This window comes from Myxine glutinosa, chromosome 2 (genome assembly GCF_964187855.1).
Source record: "Myxine glutinosa chromosome 2, kmMyxGlut1.1, whole genome shotgun sequence".
Classification (NCBI taxonomy): Eukaryota; Metazoa; Chordata; class Myxini; order Myxiniformes; family Myxinidae; genus Myxine; species Myxine glutinosa.
Window position 1 is genome coordinate 145,709,536 of NC_136262.1, and position 22,817 is coordinate 145,732,352.

The window sequence follows — 22,817 nt, forward strand, 5'->3', positions numbered from 1 at the left end:
GACCTCAACGCTGTATCACACACACAGCACAGTTATCATGGTTACCATCAGTAATGTCTTGTGTTTCCAAACAGAAGTGGGATAACAGAACTCTTTTGGGAATGTATTCATTTTTCCCAAATGTGGGCTGATAAGATAGCTCAGAGGTACAAACTCTCGCCTCAGGGTCCATGAACGGCCGTTTGAATCCGAACAATAGACCGTCATCCTATTGTTACCTCCACCACCAAAGGTGGACGGAGGTTGTGTTTTCACCCCTGTCTGTCTGTTTGTCTGTCCGTTTGTGAACTAAATATCTCAAAAAGTTGTGGATGGATTCGGACGAAATTTGGCAGAGATGTAGCGAATGTGACAAGGAGGAAATGATTATATTTTGGTGAAGATCTGGATTCGGATCCGGATAATATAATTTATTAAGTGATTCTTCACCATTGGGATTTAGGGCCAAAAATGACACATAGCAGAATATCTCAAAATGTTGTCGACGGATTTGGACGAAACTTGGTGGACCGTTTAGGTGTCTGACAAGGATCAATCGATCCTATTTTGGTGAAGATCTGAATATGGATTCGGATATGAGAATTATTTAATTCATTAAGTGATTCTTCACCATTGGGACATAGAGCCAAAAACGATACATAGCAGGATATCTCAAAACGTTGTGGACTAATTTGGACAAAACCTGGTGGACCAGTTGGGTGTCTGACAAGGAAAAATAGCTTCGATTTCGGTAAAGATCTGAATATGGATTCAGATATGAGAATTATTTAATTTATTAAGTGATTCTTCACCATTGGGAGATAGGGCGAAAAATTACACATAGCAGGATATCTCTAAAAGTTGTGGACGGATTTGGATGACACTTGGTGGACCGGTTGGATGTCTGTCAAGGATCATTCGATTCGATTTTGGTGAAGATCCGGATCTGGATTCAGCTAGTAAAATTTTTAAGTGATTCTTCACCATTGAGTGATATGGCCAAATAGGTGGAGGTATGCTCTCTACTGAGTGCCGTTGTAATTTCGCATGCAAGGTCGTCCACTCGAGGGACGTTACCCTGGAGGACCCGTCTGATGGCACTGGTCGTTGGTGAACGTTAAAGATCCTGGCGTGTCTTTCTTGGTGAGTTGGCAACTTATCTCCGGCATCCTAAACAAATTACAAATTCCTATCCAAATCAACTTCTGTCAAACATCAGGTCAGAAAAGTTCCTTGGCCGACCTCAGTAGGTGGGAATAATTGGGGTTATGAAAACGTAGTAGTCGTAATAATAGTAGTTGTAGTAGAGGTAGTCATATCAAGTTTCAAAATGTACTTTTTAATTTGCTTGTTCATTGTAACATTAAGTCTGTATTTGAGTAAAAATCAAGTCCTTTTCACAAAATTAAGATGCTTTGTACAGTTTTCTTTGTCAAACAAATAACTAACATTATGTCGTAATGTTTGCCCCAATTCATACCCTTTAGCTATTCGACAATTTCCAGGCGTAATGTTGATTGTTGAGGTTTGCAACCTAAGATCATTTCCTTTCAAAAGCAAATTATAAGCAATTTGAGAAAAATTATGCAGGAAGATGAAAAACAGAAGCAACTTCCCAGGAATGCTTTAATGACGACAGGAGTAAAATGCGCATTTCTAGAATATGGTATAAAAGGTGTGCTAACCATCACAAATAACATACCTGCAGGATGTACCCTCGAACATAGTCACGAAGGGTCCAGTCAAGGCCGTGCAGGATCTGCAAGACCTCCTCTTGCTTCAGTACACTGAAAAGGCGGTCAAGAAGGATCTTGAGACGAATGGGTACCGCCTGCGTACCATAGAGCATCAAGCTGCCGATGTCGAACACCACATTCGATTGCACGATCTCAACTTGAGTTGGGTGATAAAGGTGCTGCGTGCTCAGCTTGTCGAGCGCTGGGGTTATGAGAGACAGGAATGGGAGAATGAAACTCAGATGGGAAAACCAGAAAATTAACCAAAAAGCAGTCAACACCAAAACTAGTCATATAATCAACTATGATCATGTTGATTTTATCGTCGCCGAAATCAACTACTTGTACCGAACCCATTAAAACAGTCATTTAAAGCCAGGCCTTTACTAGCTGAAGCTGATTTGGTGAATGGCACAATGTCGCATTCGAAGCAAACATTGACTTCCAGTACAGTATTTGATTTGAAAAAAAAACAAAACACACACACACACACACACACACACACACACACACACACACACACACACACACACACACACACACACACACACACACACACACACACACACACACACACACACACACACACACACACACACACACACACACACACACACACACACACACACACACACACACACAGTCTTACCCAAATATTAGCGGGGGATGTGTTCCTGGAAAATGCCGCGAATGTCAAATTTGTGAATATGGAGCATTGTTTGAATGGGGAGGGCAGGGGAGGGGATATTTATTTACACTACATGGTCTTGGCTCATGGAAGAGCGATGACACTGAACAAATCAGGACGCAACATAAAGGGAACAGCAGGAGAAAGGGGAAACCCCAACTGAAGAGCGGAGAGACAAAATCGATGGAAACGGACAAACAAGGGATGCAGGTAATGATGAGGGGGTAACGGAGAGCGGAAATGTTGGGAAAGGTGGATACATAACCAAATTTTTCGGAAAGGGTGAGGGGTGGTTTAACAGGTGTTGAAAATATCATGATTTTGAATGGAGGATCGCTTGAGATGGTGGTAAGCAGCTGCCAGGGGGATATGTGAGATGGTAAGCAGAAGACCAGAAAGGAAGAGTGACATTGAAGAGACTATGGAAGGTGGTTCCACAGGTGGGGAGAAAAAAAAGAGGAATAAACAAGCGTTACGCCTAGGTCCCCCGTCGGTGAAGTGATGCGAGTTGACAAAGTGGAAGACGCAAGGTGGCCATATTGGATTTTGACCTTAGCGACCCAATTTTCAATAGGGTTCTTCGTTATGCCTAGATACACCCACACACCAGATTAGAAGTTGGTACTTCGCTTATTTTTCAAGATATTCCGCTCACAAGGTTCAGACATACATGGCGTCAGACATACATGGCGGCGGCCATCTTGGATTTCGACGTGGGTTGCACCCACACACCAAATTCGAATACGGTCCTTCGCTTATGCATGCATGCATGCACACACGTAGGCACGCACGCCCGCACGGACGGACACACGGACGCAGGGGAAAACTATAGTCCCCCTTTCCCTCCGCGGTGCGACGGGGGACAATGAGTGGACGTAAGCAGTGATTCTGGATTTGCGCAGTTTCACTCGGAGGGGGTTGCTGGTGGACCGCTTGCGTCCTGCAGATACCTGAGGGTGACAAAGCACGGAGACTCGGAGAGGGCAGAGGGTTCAAATCCTGAGAAGGTGCCACCAGGTTTAGAGGAGGGAGACAAGTTCGAAATCTCATTCTTAAGATTGGACAGATTATGTTTTCTGCCTCTCCATAGTAGACACACTTGTTGTGAGATTTGTCGAATGATCTGATGTTGTCTTCAATTGGATTTGCCTTCCAGGAGGAGAATGCAAGTTGTTTTAAAGCAACTTCCTAATCACATGATTCAGAGTACCAAGAGCGGGAGGATGGGTAAGATAATTAATTGAAGACTAGATGGGATGAATCTGTGCATAATAAAAAGTAGTTTTCTATTTACGAATTCAAGGGGCGAATTAATATCAGCGGTGGTGGATGTCGGAGACCAATCCTGATGTGTAAAAAAAAAAAAAGTTTTTTTTTTTTAACCGCGAATATACAAAGCACGAACCTCGAAGCACGTCACGTGATATGAACCTCGATTACTGAGGCCTGTCAATATATATATATATATATATATACATACATACATATATATATACATACATATAAAATTTAATCATTTCGTCCTTGTCACACGCCCGACCAGTCCACCAAATTTTGTCTGAATCCATCCATAACATTTTGAGACATCATGTTCACAGTCAAACAGACAAGGGTGAAAACATAACCGATGTAGAAACAAACAACAATAACAACAACCATCAGAGCAGAAAAAATTAGAATAATTGATGTCGAGTCAATTTTTATTTATTTATTTTTCATCAAATGAATACATTTAAGAAATGCAAATCTCAGCCAATAGATATTGTGGTTACAAGCTGGAAAATCTCAATCAATTCAATCGTAAATTTCAGCACAAATAAAACACAGGCAACTACATCCATGCATACATATATGACAGAGATAGAGATATAAAGGAATAAACGTACGAGAGGAGAGAGGAGAAAGAATGAATCCTCAGTCTATCAGCAAATTGTAATTGAGACATGTACTCTGACAAACTGCCTTTTTATTGCGATAATTTAAAATAAATTTAAAAAAACAAAAACAGCTGCTTCAAATTTTTGACAGCCATCTGTTATGGATAGGCCTGCAAATGTTCAGATGGTTAAGTGTTTATCTTTTTATTTTAATGGGCAAATTACTGAAATGATAATGCACGCCGCCGATACTTACGGCCTGGATGCTTTTTGTCATTGCGTAAAGTCCATTAATCTCCGTTTGTTAAATCGTCCATCTATTGTGTGGTTACAATAATGACGTATGCACTATAGTAACACGGAGGCTCATGGGTAGAGCTCGTACATGTTTATTCATATATAGGACATGGACATAAAGAGACTGCATTTGACATCGCCGGGACACGAGTAGACCAAGGACAAATGGACACAGACGATGGTATTTTATCCCGGAAAATCCGGCATCACACGCCACATGCTCAGATGGGAATGCGAACACACAGACGCTTCAACCATTTCCCTTGTCTATGTGAATGCCACAGAGAAAACGGTTGCTGTTGATACTCCCACAAGCTTTGGCTCAACCACAGAGTAAATAACAATAATAACAACAATAATAATAATAATAATAATAACAATATAATAATAATAACAATAACAACAATAATAAATAAAAAAACTAGAACGGCACTCAGTAGAGAACATACCTCCACCTGGTTGGCCATGTCACTCAATGGTGAAGAATCACTTTTTAAAATTAAATAACTCATATCCGAATCCATATTCAGATCTTCACCAAAATTGAATCGATCCTTCCTTGTCACACACACAACCTATCCAACAAGTTTCGTCCAAATCCATCCATAACTTTTTGGGATATCCTGCTATATGTTGGTTTTCACCCTATCACTCAATGGTGAAGAATCGCTTGAAAAAAAAAATTCTCATATCCGAATCCATATTCAGATCTCCACCAAAATCGAATCGATTCTTCCTTGTCACACACACAATCTGTCCAACAAGTTTCGTCCAAATCCATCCATAACGTTTTGGGATATCCTGCTCTATATGTTGGTTTTCACCCTATCACTCAATGGTGAAGAATCACTTGAAAATAAATATTCCCATATCCGAATCCATATTCAGATCTTCACCAAAATCGAATGTAGTTGTCCTTGCCAGTCACCCAACCTCTCCACCAGGTTTCGTGCAAATCCGTCCACAACGTTTTGGGATATCCTGCTTTGTATCGTTTTTAGCCCCATCTTGCAAAGGTGAAGAATCACTTAAAAAAATTAATAATCCTCAAATCCGCATACATATTCAGATCTTCACCAAAATCGAATCGATTCTTCCTTGTCACATGCACAACCTATCCACCATGTTTCGTCCAAATCCATCCATACCTTTTTGAGATATCCTGCTATGCATCGTTTTTGTCGCTTTCTCCCAATGGTGAGGAATCACTGAAAAAATTAAATAATTCTCATACCCGAATCCACATTCAGATCTTCACCAAAATCGAATCGAATCCTCCCTGTCAGACACCCAATGGGTCCATCTAGTTTCGTGCAAATCCGTCCACAACTTTGTGAGATATCCTGCTTTGTATCGTTTTTGGCCCTATCTCGCAATGGTGAAGAATCACTTTAAAAATTCTAGTAGCCGGATCCGAATCCGGATCTTCACCAAAATCTAATAATTTCGTCCTTGTGACATACAATACCTCTCTGCCAAATTTCGTCCGAATCTGTCGACAACCTTTTGAAAAAATTTGTTCACAAACAAGCAAACAGACAAACAGACAGGGGGTGAAAACATAACCTCCATGCACCTTTGGTGGCGGAGGTAATAATAATAATAATAATAATAATAATAATCAACAAATGTCGGCGTTTCAATGATTCCGTGGAGGATGCAGGGACAGCAGGGCCACTCGTATGACCAAAGCCTTATCTGAAGGGCTATCCTCCAAAATAAGCAACCTCTCATGAGAGGATCCAGAAAGCAGATCGATGGCGGACAGCATCGCTTCACTACTAATGTCGTAACAAGAACAGATTGGAATCCTCAGTGGCTAAACATTTCTTAGCTTCCACAAGGCAAAACCACACCTTGCTGTGAGCAACATCTCCCCACACTTGGGAATCCATTATAATTCGCCAAACTAAGAGTCTGGAGGCTCCGTAGTCATAAATATGGCAATGACCCGGTGGTGAACATTCCGGGCACGAGGCAGAGAGTGCTAACGAACGTTGGCAGTGGCACAAAATCCTGCCCTGGCTCACAGATGCCATTAACACCGAAAAAATGGCAGGTGGCAGTATTAAAGAGCCGGATGGCTTACGCGATGGAGGAAGCTTACATCAAATAATTCCGGAGCTGTGTGAAGCGAAACGGCCCATTACAGATTTCAAATAACGCAAGGCGTGGAATTAATGGATGCAAGCTGGCTTCATTGTTCCACCTTTTATCAACATGGCACCTGACAGTTATGACTCCGAATGACAAACTCGTTCCCATAAAGACAGCACGATAATCACTTGTAAAGCTGTTCAAATTGCCAGCGATCACAACAGGCCTGTATTTACCAAGGCGGAGCTTTTTAAACTCCAGCACTGGGAATCATCGTTGGTGCTAAACTCGATTTCAAGTTTATCAAAAACCTGTTCCCCATGAACTCTCCTGGTTTCGTGTGGCATACGGAGGCCGCAAGGCGAGGACTGGCATCCTTGAGATTTCAACTTCAAATCACAATCCGAGTGAAGAGGGAATCAATTCTGGGAATCGAGCTCATCTCAGGAGGTTTATCGAGTCGCCATCAGCTCTGTACATAAACCCAGTTGGTTCACTCATGACTTTTGGGGATTCGATAATTTAGCGGTATAGTCTGGACTACATGAGTGAACTCCTTGCAGTTGAACCAACAGAAATTCATCAGTCTTGAATAACTCGACAAAACCAAAATAAAGACTCTCTGCTCACCTTCACTCTTTCATTCCTCTTTCCTCACACCTCTGGAACAAACTCCCTCACTCTCCTCAATCCCACTCCTCCCTTCAGGTCTTTAAAACAGCTGTTCACCACCATCTCTTATCTTCCCCCATCCAAAACCTTGATCTTTTCTACCCCTGCTAATACACCCCAAATCCACCTCTTTCCATACATATATATATATATATATATATATATATATATATATATATATATATATATATATATATATATATACAGTATATACAGTATATACAGTGCGTATCAAAAAAAAGGTAATCCGAAAATTGTATTTTGACAATTTACATGTGGTTTACTAATTAAGAGGAGATCCTCAGCTTTCCATTGATACCTTCCATGCATCATTGCTGTCACACATGACTGCGTACATGTTAATTGAAAATGACAAGTTCAAATCGCATTTTTACAAGTTTGGCTAATCGATGCAAGTCACGATAATTGGTGCAAAATGAACGTCAGATGTGAACTTTTGTCAGGAATGATTGGCCTTTATGCACCCACACCTTCAACATGTCCACCTCCCCTTTCAACACAAAGCTCACAGCGGCGCAGCATGCCCTGAACTGCTCGTCTCACCACAGCCGGGTCATTGCGCAAAGCATCCACTTCATGTCGAATACGGCCCTGCAATTTGGGATCACAGGGAAGAGTGAAGAACACCTTGTTCTTTAAATGTCCCCAAAGGAAATAATCACATGGTGTGAGGTCAGGTGATCTTGGCGGCCATTCCACTGCATGGTTGAAGGCAATGACTCTGTCTCCAAAGAGTTCCCTCAGTCGATCTCGGACACCGATAAGACGATGTGCTGGGGCACCGTCTTGGGCCCACCAGAGATATCTAAAGACACCACGAACCTGTCACTCAAAGTTGTCCTCCAGCTGCGGTAAAACTTCATCATTGATCATCTGCAGATACCTGTCACCATTGACATTCCTTTGAAAGAAAAATGGTCCGATCACCTGACCACTTCCACAAAGTCCCAACCAAAGAGTCCACTTTTGTCGATTCTTGTTGTCAAAATTAAATTCCGGGGGTTGTCCTGTCGGTGCATATTCAAGAACATTATGGGTATTGACCTTTCCGTCCATGGCGAAAGCAGCTTCGTCGCTGATAACGATATACCGCAGAAAATTGACATCTGCTTTGCAACGTGCTATCAACCATCTGGCAAGCACCAGCCTCCTGGCAAAATCCCATGGCGTAAGTTGATGCCAGATGTGAATCCGATATTGATGTTGGTGGAGGTCCAGTCTTGTGATTCGGTTGAATGTCGTCGAAGGCAATCCCGTCCCATTTCGTCTTGCGCTGGTATCCCTAGGATGCTCCAAAACTTGCGGCCTTACTGCTGCAATGTTCATTTCCGATCGCCAAGTGCGCCTCCTACCAGAATTCTCCTTGTTGCGGTTGAGGCTAGTGCCATGCTCTTGGTATTTTCTAACATTCACCCAGATGGTTTTGGCTGCTGGAGGCTCCCGTTCTGGGAAACATTCCCTGAGCGCATCACAAGTTCACTGCAAACTTCCAGTTTGGTGAAAGTTTGTAACCACGAGGGTCCTCTGTTCAGTCGTAAGTTGAACCATCTTTTCAATGACTCAGACCGTCTATAAACCCATACACTGTAGGCCCATCTTAAATACCCATCTTAAACAAAGGATGATGCAACCGACGATCACCAGACCAGTTTAACAATTTTACATAATCAACTTGGCAGTCGACAAGTAATGCGTCCATTTAAAACTGTCTTGCACCGATGAGCCAAATTTGTAAAAATGCGATTTGAACTTGTCATTTTCAATTAACATGTACTCGGTCATGTGTGACAGCAATGATGCATGAAAGGCATCAATGGAAAGCTGAGGATCTCCTCATAATTGGCAAACCACATGTAAATTGTCAAACTAAATAACCTTTGCATATTAGCCCCTTGAATTCGGATTACCTTTTTTTTGATACGCACTGTATATACAGTCACGTGAAAAAGTAAGTACACCCCATGTAAAGTTTTGACTTTTTCAACATATTTCAACATACAGCTATTTGATCTTCATTTCAACAATATTGATAGATAAAGGTGATATAATATAACAAATATCATGAAACATTTACATTGTGTAGTCCATTGTATAATTTAAATAAACATAAATGCAAATTTCGCATGTGGAAAAAGTAAGTTCACCCTTGGCTCTAATAGGTGGTATTCCCCCCTTTGGCAGAAACAACCTCAAGTAGGCGTTTCTTATAACTGTCTACCAGTCTCTGACATCGACTGGGAGAAATCTTTCCCCACTCCTCCATGCAGAATTCTTTCAGCTGTGCGATGTTTGAGGGTTTCTTGCATGCACAGCTCGTTTCAAATCCCCCACAACATCTCGATGGGATTTAGATCCGGGCTTTGACTTGGCCATTCCAGAATCCTCCGTTTCTTTCTTTTCAGCCATTCCTTGGTGGATTTACTGGTATGTTTAGGGTCATTGTCATGTTGCAAGGTCCACCTTCGGTTGAGCTTCATTTTTCCGACAGATGGCCTCACATTATCCTCAAGCACCCTCTCATACAATGAAGAATTAATCGTGGATTATATGATGGTTAGCTGCCCAGGCCCTGATGCAGCAAAGCTGCCCCAAACCAGAATATTTCCACCACCATGCTTTACAGTTGGTATCAGATTCTTGTGGTCAAATGCTGTCTTTGGTTTTCGCCAAACATGTCTTCTGGTACTGTAGCCAAATCGCTCTATCTTTGACTCATCTGTTCAGAGCACATTGTTCCAGAAATGCTGGTCTTTGCCTGGGTGTTCATTGGCAAACTTTAGTCTTGCCCTGATGTTCTTTCTGGACAGCAAAGGTTTCCTCCTGGCACACCTCCCATGTAGATCAAATTTGTGCAGCCTATTTCTGATGGTAGACTCGTGCACTTTGACAGCAACAGTGGCAAAAGCTACCTGTAGGTCCCGTGATGGCATTCTGGGGTTCTTCGAGACTTCTTTCAGCATCTTGCGGTCTGCTCTCGGGCTGAACTTGCTTGGGCGGCCTGGCCTGAACAAGTTGGCAGTTGTTTGGAATCTTCTCCACTTGTAGATGATCTTCTGGACAGTCGAATGATTGATTTCAAATTGTTTGGAGATCTTTTAAAATCCCTTCCCAGACTTGTAGGCATCTATACCCTTCTTTCTGAAGGCCTCAGAGAGCTCTTTTGATCTAGGCATGGTGACGCCGCACACTTCAACAACAAAGAGCAAAACAAACTAAACTTCTGAGGTTTAAATAAGACAGGTTCCTCCAAGATCCTCTCTAATGATGTTCTAATCATTTGCACCTGAGCTGGTGCACCTGATTCTAATTTTAGGTATTTGAAGTGGTGATAAATGTAGGGGTGTACTTACTTTTTCCACATGCGAAATTTGCATTTATGTTTATTTAAATTATACAATGGACTACAAAATGTAAATGTTTCATGATACTTGTTATATTATATCATATTTATCTGTCAATATTGTTGAAATGAAGATCAAATAGCTGTATGTTGAAATATGTTGAAAAAGTTAAAACTTTACATGGGATGCACTTACTTTTTTTCGTGACTGTGTATGTATGTATGTATGTATGTATGTATGTATGCATGTATGTATATATATATATATATATATATATATATATATATATATATATATATATATATATATATATATATATATATATGTGTATATATATATATATATATATATATATATATATATATGTCAAGTCGTAGATTCTTTATTGACAATTCTCTGTTATGACAGCCGACTGCATGTCCCAAGTGAGGTAAACCCCGCCGGGAACGCGAATAGAGCGGCGTGCAGGGAGTGTTGAGATTCGTGCGGAGGCACGAGGGTGCGCGCCAAGACGGGGGGGGCGGCGTGGCGTCATCGCGTTAAGATGGTTGTGCCAGGTCGATCGGCGATCTCTGAATTTAAATCGGATTTTTGTCATGTGTGTTGTGAAATTAAACATCTATCCGAGAATCCTGGCAATGTTCGTTTTATTAAAGGGTGGTACAAACCTGCGTTTCCGCCGTGCGGCTCCGTGGAAGTTAGAGTAGAGTTATTGTGTTTTTAGGCAAAAGCCGAGCGAGCCGCGAGTCACGGGTGTGCTGTATGAGGTTGCTCGGAGGATGTGTGCCCAAATGCATTGTGGGTCATTGCGACTTTGCTGAATATCGGACGCTGGATGTCGGACGTTCATGCGCGCGTGGAATGTGTAGTTTCAAGCGGAGTGCTCGAATTGCAGATATAAACTTGAAAAACATTAATTATATAATCATAGCGGCGCCTGAATTCTAATAAACATGCTTCAGTTTGTGTTTAAAATGAGGTCATGCTGGACAATGGTATACGTGTGCTTTTTTCGAGGCTGGTCATAAAACCACGCCCACATGCGCTTGTTTTTGCGTAATGCTAGTAGAATGACATGAACCTATCGTTAACTATATATATTTTGTTTTAATCTCAGCAACGCATGACTCTGTATAAACATGCTTTGGATTACTCATGTACACAAACCCATAAAATATATGGGTTTGTTTGGCTAAGCATACACTCTTCTCTTTGTGAGTTACAGTTCTGTTTTCTCGGAGCCCAGAGAAACAATTGGTCCAAATGATAAGGAAAGGCTGACTCCCCCGAATGATAACGGTGGGAGGGACTCTCGCCAGTCGCTTCGTTCTCTCGGAGATTTTCTGATAATCGTATTCGTATATAAGTGAATGAGAATCAATGCGTTTTTCAGGAAGGCTTGACTTGGCATGTTCTTGCTGTAGCTTGCTGTAGACGTCGGTCTCCTCCGGATCTGTATAAGTTGGCTTTAATAAAAAAACTGCGTCATTTTTCAGGCTATTTGTGGACTTCTTTGCAAACGAAGAGCTGATTCTTCACAAATGGTACCAGGAGTGGGGTGTCAACAGACGCGGAGGACGGGAAGCGGAACCCGGGCGACGGAAGGAAGGCTGCTCGAGGCCGGGACGCTGGCACTCTAATTTGATTAAGGTGAGCAATTGTCTTATACCAGAGGGCTATCTTTCCAAATTTGTACCTTGCTTCTTCGAACGGGTTCAGTCCGCTTCCCTGTCATCCGCGCTGTCTGCACTCGAACAGAATTGTAAGTAAAGGCTCATTTAGGCCTCAGAATGACGTGGTTTTGTTAAAGCCAGGATAAACAAGTAAGGATAAACAAGTAAGGACTTAACAGTAAGCTTAAAGTTACAGTTAGCACCAGGAGGGGAAAGTGAGGTCGGACAGCCGTAAAGGTTGAGCCAAGCCAAGAACTTTCCAGGAAGGATCAGCCCAGAGCAATAAGATGGGAAGCAAGCTAACGAAAGAAAGGGAACCCCTTAAGGGAACCCCGGCATCTTTCATGTTTAAGAGGCATCATTTTGCCGCGGTAAGACCATTAAAGGACTGGGCTGTGTTAACTAAAGATTTAAGTAGTCCCTGGCCAGAGGAGGGATCGTTTGCACTTGACAAGTTGGAAGTGTTGTACGGAGCTTTGGATAAGCTACAAAGGGAAAAGAAACACTTCCCACCCGATTACTGGAAAATGTATGGCTGGTGGGAAAAGGAAGGAATGAAGCGACTGGCAGCCTCAAGACAGGCTAGCTTGGCAGGGGAAGTACTGAAGCTTCAGGGCCAAAAGAAACAAGCTGACAGGGTTCAGCAGGACAAAACAATTAAGGAGGTAGTTAAGCTAGCAAATCAGCGGCTAATGCCGCTCGTCCATAATCCGGACCAAGACCCCGCGACAGGGGAGGTAGCCACCATGCCCCCACCCCCCCAAGCCCTGAGCCCTGTCCCCGGGCTACAGGCGCCACCTCTCCCACCCCCGCCCCTGTTCCCCCAGGGGTTAGACCCCCATAAAACTAGACCAGCCGCCCCTCAGGTTCACCTTAGCCCGGGCAATCCTTTTAGAGGACAAGAAATTAATGGGGCGGACAGCGGGTTCACGGCCCCAGAGGGGCCAGGAGAACTGTACCCCTCATTGGAAGGGTGCACGGAATCAGAGAACCCACAACCTGCAATTGGGATGTGTCCTTTAAAAACAATAGGACTGAACAGGGGGGCACCCATTAACATCAGGATACCCTGGAGGGAATCAGATTTGGCGTCTATGCAGGAGCGGGTGAGAACCCTGCTGGCTGAACATCCCGGTCAGATACCAGAATTTATGCGGTTGTGGATACAAAATACAGGCGCAGATTGGCGAGACGTCTGCCACATGGGGAAGGCTGTATTGCCAGCGCGGGTGTGGGACCAGGCCAAAGTACACGCACGCTGGCCAAATGTAGCACCGCCCCCGGCCCAAACCGCGGCCCAGACCCTCGCCGATTGGGAGGCCCTGGTCGACTTATTGTTGGCCGGGGTACACACCGCACTGATGCCAGCCGCGGGGCCAGATTGGAATAAAATATACGGCCTAAAACAGAAGCATGGCGAGGCAGCCCTCGATTGGAAAGAGAGGGTAGAACGAGCAGTGTTAAGGTGGGGAGGACTGGGCCAGGTGCGGGCACAAGATCTCCCTCACGCTGTAGTGAACAACTTTTTTGTAGAAGGAATGAGACCGACAGTTAAGAAGCGCATTCAAACGGCTATGATAGGATGGAGAAACACCCCAACCGACCAACTAGTCGAAGCGGCCGAACAATGTGGCGAGGGCGACGAGAAGAAGGCCGATGTTAAGGACGACATGTTGCAAATGCTCGTCCAGGAGAAACGGGACCGACTCAACCAAAATAAGAAGGGAAATCAAGGCCAAGGACGGGCCCAGAATCGGGACACCAGGTTAGAGCCCAACGAAGAGTGGGGGCGCGACGACGAAAACGAAAATGACGCTGATGACAACGACAATGGACGAGTCGACATGCGGACACAAGGGCCCCCTCCCCAAAATTGGAACCCACAAGGGCCCCCTCCCCAAAATTGGAACCCACAAGGGCCCCCTCCCCAAAATTGGAACCCACAAGGGCCCCCTCCACCGCAAAACTGGAACATGCAGGGGCCCCCTCCACCGCCGCAGAGCTGGGCCATGCAACCACCCCCTCCACAGACCTGGGCAGTACAAACGCCCCCTCCCCAGAACGGGTATCCACAGGGACCCCCTCCCCAAATCGATGGGCCTCCCCCAAGTTATTGGACCCCAAGCGGAGCAAACGGGAATGGGCCGCCACAATGGGGACAGCGGAACCAACAGCCTGCGAGGCGTCCGACGCAACAGGGTCAGCGCAACAGTAACAGGCATCCCGCATCCACCGCTCCACAAGGGGCGTGCTTCCGTTGCGGACAGATGGGACATTGGAAACGTGATTGCCGGGGGCCCCGCCAGGGATACCCGCCGCAGAGAAATCAAGTAGCCTATTGACGGGACGCCGGCGGGCCGCCCGTAGAATGCCCCCTCTTGACTATGACACCAACCGAGGAGCCGACCTGGACACTAGACGTGGATGGGCAACCGGTAGATTTTCTCGTAGATACGGGCGCGACTCACAGTACTATTAACGAAGGGCAGCTACCATCTTTGCGCCCCACTGATAGAGATGTTCAGATAATGGGAGTTTCAGGCTTGCCCCAAGCGCTTCCCATTTCAGAAGAGGTAAGAGTGGTGTGCGGCCCATTAGAGGCTAGACACGCTTTCTTGATGACTACCACCGCCCCGACTAACTTGTTGGGACGGGATTTACTTTGCCGTTTAGGCTGCCAAATTTCATGTACGGAGCAGGGAGTTTTTGTAGACGTCGCGGAATCCAAACGCGATCTGTTAATGACGGCATTGTCTCGGCCCGGCCCCACCGCATACTGGTGGAGCCTGGAAAAGGGGGCTTTGGCCTCTTGGGCACACGTCCTAGACACAGTATGCTCCCAGAGTGACGGGTTGCGAGATTGGCTGCACGTACACCAAATTACAACAGACATAAAGGACAACCCTCCCCATTGCACGGCCTACTACGATGCTAGGGGCGATGACGACGAGTACCGAGGAAAGATAAAGGGGTCAATAGGTAAGAATTCGGACCTAATATTGTCAAATATATGGGTTGGACGGGAGGGAATAGGCGTCGAGGTAACCCTAACCGCGGAACAGCGGGCGTTGTCTCAGTACCCCGCAGGGGTGGACGCCCATGTTACCCTCACCACCGCCAAAGGATGGCCGGCGGAAAGTATAGGATGGATGATGGGGCGTTTGCGAGAAATTCCGTGCAGCGCCATTTATGAAGTGGACCACTGGACAGTGACGATGCTCGACAATGACGAAGGGTATTTGATCACCCTTGAGGAGCAGAGTATAGAAGGAAAATTTGAAGAGACAGACCTGCCCCCAAAGGGCAACCACGTTGTACGAACGGTGTCTCAGGGCCCGGGCGAGTCCGATGACCTCTTGGAGGAGGTTCCGGCCGATTTGTGGTCCCAACACGACAACGATGTCGGGCGAATTCGCGATGCCAAGCCTCTGGTAATACCGGTCCAACCAGGAATGTCCCTCCCAAACGTGAGACAATATAAATTGCGGCACGAGGCCGATGCGGGCATAGAGCCAGTGATTCAATCTTTGGTGAAACAGAAAATAATTGTAGAAACTAACAGCCAATGCAACACACCAATTTTGCCCGTAAAGAAACCAATGCAGGATAAATGGAGGTTCGTGCAGGATTTGAGGGAAGTGAACAAAGTCATACAAGGCATACACCCAGTGGTACCGAACGCGGAAGGCCTTATGACATCTATTCCACCGGACGCAACACATTTTACCGTCATTGACTTATGCTCGGCCTTTTTCTCCGTACCCATCGCACCCGAGTCACAATACTTGTTCGCCTTCACCTTTAGGGGGCGCCAGTTCACCTGGACGGTGTTACCCCAAGGGTTCTCCGACAGCCCCACCCTGTTCTCCCGAGCGTTGCACCGCGATTTGGCAGACGTGGAACTAAAAGGGGGTTCGGTGTTGTTGCAATACATTGACGACTTGTTGATTTGTTCCCCTTCCAAGGAAGCCTGTGAAGTGGACTCCATGGCCCTGCTAAGAGCCTTGGCGGCCAAGGGCCACAAGGTGGGACGGAGAAAGCTCCAATTTGTACGGAAGGTAGTAACCTATTTGGGTCATGCCATTTCACACGGGAAGCGGGAACTGCATGTTGGACGGGTGACCGCCATCATGGAATCGCCACGGCCAAGTACGCAACGACAGATGTTGCGCTTCCTAGGTATGACGGGTTACTGCCGCTCTTGGATAATTGACTACGCGCTACTTGCTAAACCGCTGTACGAAGCCACTAGAGTAGGAGAACCAAACTACTTGGTTTGGACGGACGAATTGATGCGCTGTTTCGAGGGGCTGAAAAAGGCATTGGTAACGGCACCGACTTTAGGACTCCCCGATTATGCGAAACCATTCACCCTTTACACTCATGCAATAAGGGGTTTTGCTCAGTCCGTTTTGACACAGACTCATGGAGATAAGGAACGACCGGTAGCCTACTTTAGTAAAAAGCTGGAACCGGTCGAGCAAGGGTTTCCGGTGTGCCTGCAAGCCGTGGCAGCGGCTAGGTACGCTGTGGAAAGGACAGCGGACATTGTGATGGGGCACCCGGTAACGCTACAGGTACCGCACTGCGTCACTTCACTGTTACTACAGCGGACAACACAACATTTGTCGACCACTAGATTAATGCATTACGAAACAGCACTGATTACGGCCGCCAACGTCACCATTAAACGTTGCACTACACTCAACCCGGCCTCACTGATGCCCACCCCAGAGGAGGGCGAACCCCACGTATGTGTCGATGTAGTACAGCAAGTCTCCACGGTACGTCCGGACCTGAAGGACGTTCCCCTCAACGACCCCGATCGTGTGTACTACGTCGATGGGTCGGCTAAACGCGGATGGGACGGCTCTTTGCTATCTGGATACGCGGTGTGTTCAGATAGCGAGACGGTAGAAAGTGGGCGCCTTCCGCCCACATTTTCCGCCCAGCAGGCGGAGCTGTGCGCCTTGACTAGAGCATGCAGCTTGGCGGCGGACCTGGCCGTCAACATTTATACAGATTCAGCATACGCGCACGGGGTAGTTCACGACAAAGGGGCAATCTGGAAGATGCGAGGCTTTCTCACATCCGCGGGTTCGGTCATAAAGAACGGCGAACTGGTTGAAGGGCTACTCCAAAGCATCTTGCTTCCCCGCGCTATCGCGGTAATTAAATGTCGCGGCCACCAAAGGACAGACTCTGACGTCGCCCGAGGCAACACCAGAGCAGACGCAGCGGCAGGAAAAGCGGCCAACCAACAAATAGGACAGAACATGCCGATGGTAACGCGAGCAAAGGGGGCACACACGCAAACTGCCAACGTACCGACCTCAGGACCTACCCCCTCCCCGCAAATTGGGTGCACCATCATCACCGCCTCACCAACTAATGAGGACGTTATAAAACTTCAAAACGCAGCAACAGCAGCCGAACACAATGACTGGGTAAAAAGAGGGGCCACACGCCCCGGACCAAATGCGATGTGGACCCTTCACGGAAAACCGATAGCACCCAAGGAACTACTGCCTTGGCTGGCACGTATGGGACATCAAAATGGCCATGTGTGCCAGAGGGGGGTGATGGAACAGATAAACTATACCTGGGCGGCACCGGGACTGTCGCGAATCGCATCAGAGGTGTGCCGGTCATGCGCGGTTTGCCAGCAACACAACAGGGGGGCACCCCCTAGGCACCCACATAATGCGGGCCATCCTCGGCCAATCGGGCCCTTCTGTCATGTCCAGTTCGATTTTATTAACATGGAACCAAGTATGTCGTTCCGATATGTCCTGGTAATCGTGGACATGTTCACAAAATGGGTCGAGGCCTATCCATGCGTCAAGTCAGACGCCCCGACAGTAGCCAAGCGCCTCGTGCGGGATTTCATGTGCAGATTCGGCATCCCTCAGAAAATTTCGTCAGACAAAGGGGGCCACTTCACGGGAGAGGTGATTAAGGGTATCCTAAAGGCACTGGGCGTGAAACAATCTTTCCATTGCGCTTATCACCCACAATCAGCGGGACTTGTGGAACGCACCAATGGGACGCTGAAACTCAAGGTAGCCAAGATCTGTGCAGACACAGGTTTGAAGTGGCCGGAAGCACTCCCGCTGGCGTTAATGAGTATCCGGTCCACCCCGGGCTGCACCACGGGCCTTTCCCCCCACGAGATATTAATGGGACGACCTATGAGTTTGCCTGTTTCGGCACCGATGGACATGTCCAAACTTGACTTGCCTGTGATGGATGACATGCTTTTAAAGTTTTGCAGAGGATTGTCCAACGTGGCACGCAGAATTCACGCCCGGGTACGAGAGGCGTTGCCTGAACCAACAAGCCACGCCATCCACGACTTCCAGACCGGCGATTACGTGCTCGTAAAACACTTCACCCGCAAGAACGCCTTGGAACCAAGGTGGAAGGGACCAGTCCAGGTGTTGCTGACTACACCAACGGCAGTCTTTTGCGAGGGCAAGACTTCGTGGATCCACGCCACGCACTGTAAGTTGGCCATACAAGCACCAGACACTACACCACAGCAACCACAGTAAGGATGGGCCTAATCATAGGTACAATACTATTGATAGCGACAGCAGCTAGGGGAAACTCCGATTCCAATAGATGCGAAAACGAAACCCGACACCTCACCGTAACATGGGGACAAAGAGTATCACTACCATGTTTCGAACAGAAAGCCCTGCACACAAATTGGGTGAACATAAATTGGCTAGCACTGTCGGCAGGGCCTGGACGCGTTGGCATGGTACTACAAAAGCAACGAGAGTTCCGGGAAGACGGGCAAGCTAGCATTAAGACCTTGGCCCAACCAGGATACCAATGGGGAACCCCTGATTTTAAGCTACAAACACGCACACGCCTAGGGAAAGACATGACCATGCAGGTCCGGTGCAGCGTCTGGACCCCTGGCGCGGCCGGTGGCGAAAGGAACTACATACCATGCATCGAATACATACTCACGCCACAACCCCAGAATAAGGCCCCAAAGAAGGGTGAAAACACATATTGGAAAGTGGCCAGGGAGGTGGCAACAATTCAAAATAGTACACACTGCTGGTCGTGCATGCGCTTTCCCCAAGCAGGCACCACAGGAATACACATGATAGTGCTACCTCTGTCCCTCAATGACCTCTGCTCACAACCTATCGATTCCCCATGTTTAGTCACCACGCTGGAAAGAGAAGGGGTTGACAACGGCAAGAGTTGCAATCGACAATTTAATTATCGCCCGTCAATGATTGCCCATGTGGCCGAGAGGCCTGCCCCCGTCTGGGTCAAACCACAGAAAGGGAAGGTCTGCCTCCAGGGTTCCGGCCACTTGCGTATGGGAGAATCAGAATGCGCCTACACTCTCCCCGGGAAGCTGGGACAAGGGAGCTCGGGGATTACATTACGAATAGTACTGCAAGATAAACACAACCACAACATAACGGCTATAACATTCTCTAGGGGGGTTAGTAGGATTAATGGGGTGGTAAAGGGACTCCAGTGCTTATCCACCCACCTGGTCCCACCCCATGGGACAATGTTTATATGCGGCGACAAGGCTTACCCCTATTTACCAAATAATTGGGGGGGCACATGTTATCTGGGTTCAGTCCTTCCTGACGTTGAGATACTGGATGAGCTAGACCCAAAGTCCTTGGACAGGCGTAATAAGAGGTCAGTCATGAATGAAGATGGAACCACTAAACTACACGGGAGTCTATGGGAAAAGGTGTTTGGTTTCTTCTTCCCAGGAGCGGGCACAGTCATGGATAGTTTCCGAATAGACAAATTGGCTTTGACCCTAGAAAAGGTGGCAAACGACACCGCTACGGCTCATGACATACTATTGGACACGGTAATTCACATGCGTACAATGGTGATGCAGAATCGGGTGGCTTTGGACATGCTCCTGGCAGAGAAAGGAGGGGTATGCGGAATTATAGAGGGAAAATGTTGCACTTACATACCCGATCCATCTGAAGGAGTGTCAGCCGCAATAGTGAGACTAAGGGAAACTAGCCACGCCCTGACGATCGATCGGATCGCGCGCGAAAATTCTTATACATTTAGCTGGCTCACTGACTGGTTCCAGGGATGGACGGGCACCATAGTGAAGTGGTTATTGACCGCACTGGCTGTGATAATCGGGGTAGTAATTTGGGGGGCACTAATGAAATCTCTAGTCCTCCTCTGTATGAGAAAGTATTTTACAGGATGGAAAGTGAAAAAGCCGCCGACAACGACTATGGTTCTGACCACAGAGGCCGTCGACCTGAACGGGTCCTTCAACAAGGCAGACGTGACCGGCGCTCCAGAAAATTGCATTGAATTTTGTGACGACTGTGATACTTGTGTGGATCCCATGTGGGAACTGGCTGCTGCCTGTAACGGTGTATGTGATGACTGTGATACTTGTGCTATAAACCCCTTGCGTGTACTGGCTAACGCTGCTTATGTATTACAAGCGGACAGCTGCACGCCCCCTTCCGACCCAACTATGGATCTGATTGCGACACTGGGTCTGGCGGTCGAGGGACCCGACGTGGATATCCTAGACCCGCAAGCCGACCAGGCGCCCATGGGAGACTTTGACATAAAGGAAGTCCCTCTCTTTTCTTCAAATGTTTCGGATCTCTTTTCTTCAAATGTTTCGGATCTCTTTGATCCACATGTTGCGGATCTCTTTGCTTCAAGTGATTCGGATTCGGATTTTTACGCTCTGTACCCTGACCAGGAAATTGAGACACAAGATACTGACGACATTTTGTATTCCCCAGAACAGCAACACGTGAGGGACCTCATGGGCATGACCGTTGATTAACTTCGAAGATCTGCAAGGACTGGGTCTGCAAAGGGTGGGGGGAGCAAGTTCCGCAGGGGAGGTGATGGGCCCTCTGGCGGAGCAGAACCTCATCTGGACCAGACACCTTCGTTGTGGATCCGAAACGTTAATGGACTTTCATGTTCTGAGCCCTCAGGTTCCAAGCACGCACCGCACGACACGCTCGCCAAATCGCCAGGCGAAGCGCTTTGGGCGCACGATATGCCCTTGGGAGATACCCGCATTACAATTATTTTTTCAATACCCGCATTACACAATTATTTTTCAATAAAGCCCGATGTGGCACGTTGTCTCTTAAGATACTTTGTCTCGACGAGACAAGAGGAAGGAATGTCAAGTCGTAGATTCTTTATTGACAATTCTCTGTTATGACAGCCGACTGCATGTCCCAAGTGAGGTAAACCCCGCCGGGAACGCGAATAGAGCGGCGTGCAGGGAGTGTTGAGATTCGTGCGGAGGCACGAGGGTGCGCGCCAAGACGGGGGGGGGGCGGCGTGGCGTCATCGCGTTAAGATGGTTGTGCCAGGTCGATCGGCGATCTCTGAATTTAAATCGGATTTTTGTCATGTGTGTTGTGAAATTAAACATCTATCCGAGAATCCTGGCAATGTTCGTTTTATTAAAGGGTGGTACAAACCTGCGTTTCCGCCGTGCGGCTCCGTGGAAGTTAGAGTAGAGTTATTGTGTTTTTAGGCAAAAGCCGAGCGAGCCGCGAGTCACGGGTGTGCTGTATGAGGTTGCTCGGAGGATGTGTGCCCAAATGCATTGTGGGTCATTGCGACTTTGCTGAATATCGGACGCTGGATGTCGGACGTTCATGCGCGCGTGGAATGTGTAGTTTCAAGCGGAGTGCTCGAATTGCAGATATAAACTTGAAAAACATTAATTATATAATCATAGCGGCGCCTGAATTCTAATAAACATGCTTCAGTTTGTGTTTAAAATGAGGTCATGCTGGACAATGGTATACGTGTGCTTTTTTCGAGGCTGGTCATAAAACCACGCCCACATGCGCTTGTTTTTGCGTAATGCTAGTAGAATGACATGAACCTATCGTTAACTATATATATTTTGTTTTAAACTCAGCAACGCATGACTCTGTATAAACATGCTTTGGATTACTCATGTACACAAACCCATAAAATATATGGGTTTGTTTGGCTAAGCATACACTCTTCTCTTTGTGAGTTACAGTTCTGTTTTCTCGGAGCCCAGAGAAACAATTGGTCCAAATGATAAGGAAAGGCTGACTCCCCCGAATGATAACGGTGGGAGGGACTCTCGCCAGTCGCTTCGTTCTCTCGGAGATTTTCTGATAATCGTATTCGTATATAAGTGAATGAGAATCAATGCGTTTTTCAGGAAGGCTTGACTTGGCATGTTCTTGCTGTAGCTTGCTGTAGACGTCGGTCTCCTCCGGATCTGTATAAGTTGGCTTTAATAAAAAAACTGCGTCATTTTTCAGGCTATTTGTGGACTTCTTTGCAAACGAAGAGCTGATTCTTCACATATATATATATATATATATATATATATATATACATATATATATATATATATATATATATATTGCTGCGGTTTTGAG

The 22,817-nt window shown here is 46.5% G+C and overlaps 1 protein-coding gene across 3 annotated transcripts in view; it reads right to left on the reverse strand.

The window, feature by feature from the left end:
* LOC137426818 (zinc finger protein basonuclin-2) overlaps positions 1 to 22,817 on the reverse strand; it is a 378,991-nt gene that overhangs the window by 82,680 nt on the left and 273,494 nt on the right. For all 3 annotated transcript variants that reach the window (XR_013622396.1, XM_078771783.1, XM_078771784.1), the window contains exon 3: positions 1,682 to 1,917. Coding sequence is in view for 2 of the 3 variants with exons in the window: in XM_078771783.1 (XP_078627909.1) it covers positions 1,682 to 1,917 (236 nt within the window). In the remaining variant the exon portion in view is untranslated. The remainder of the gene's footprint in view (positions 1 to 1,681; positions 1,918 to 22,817) is intronic.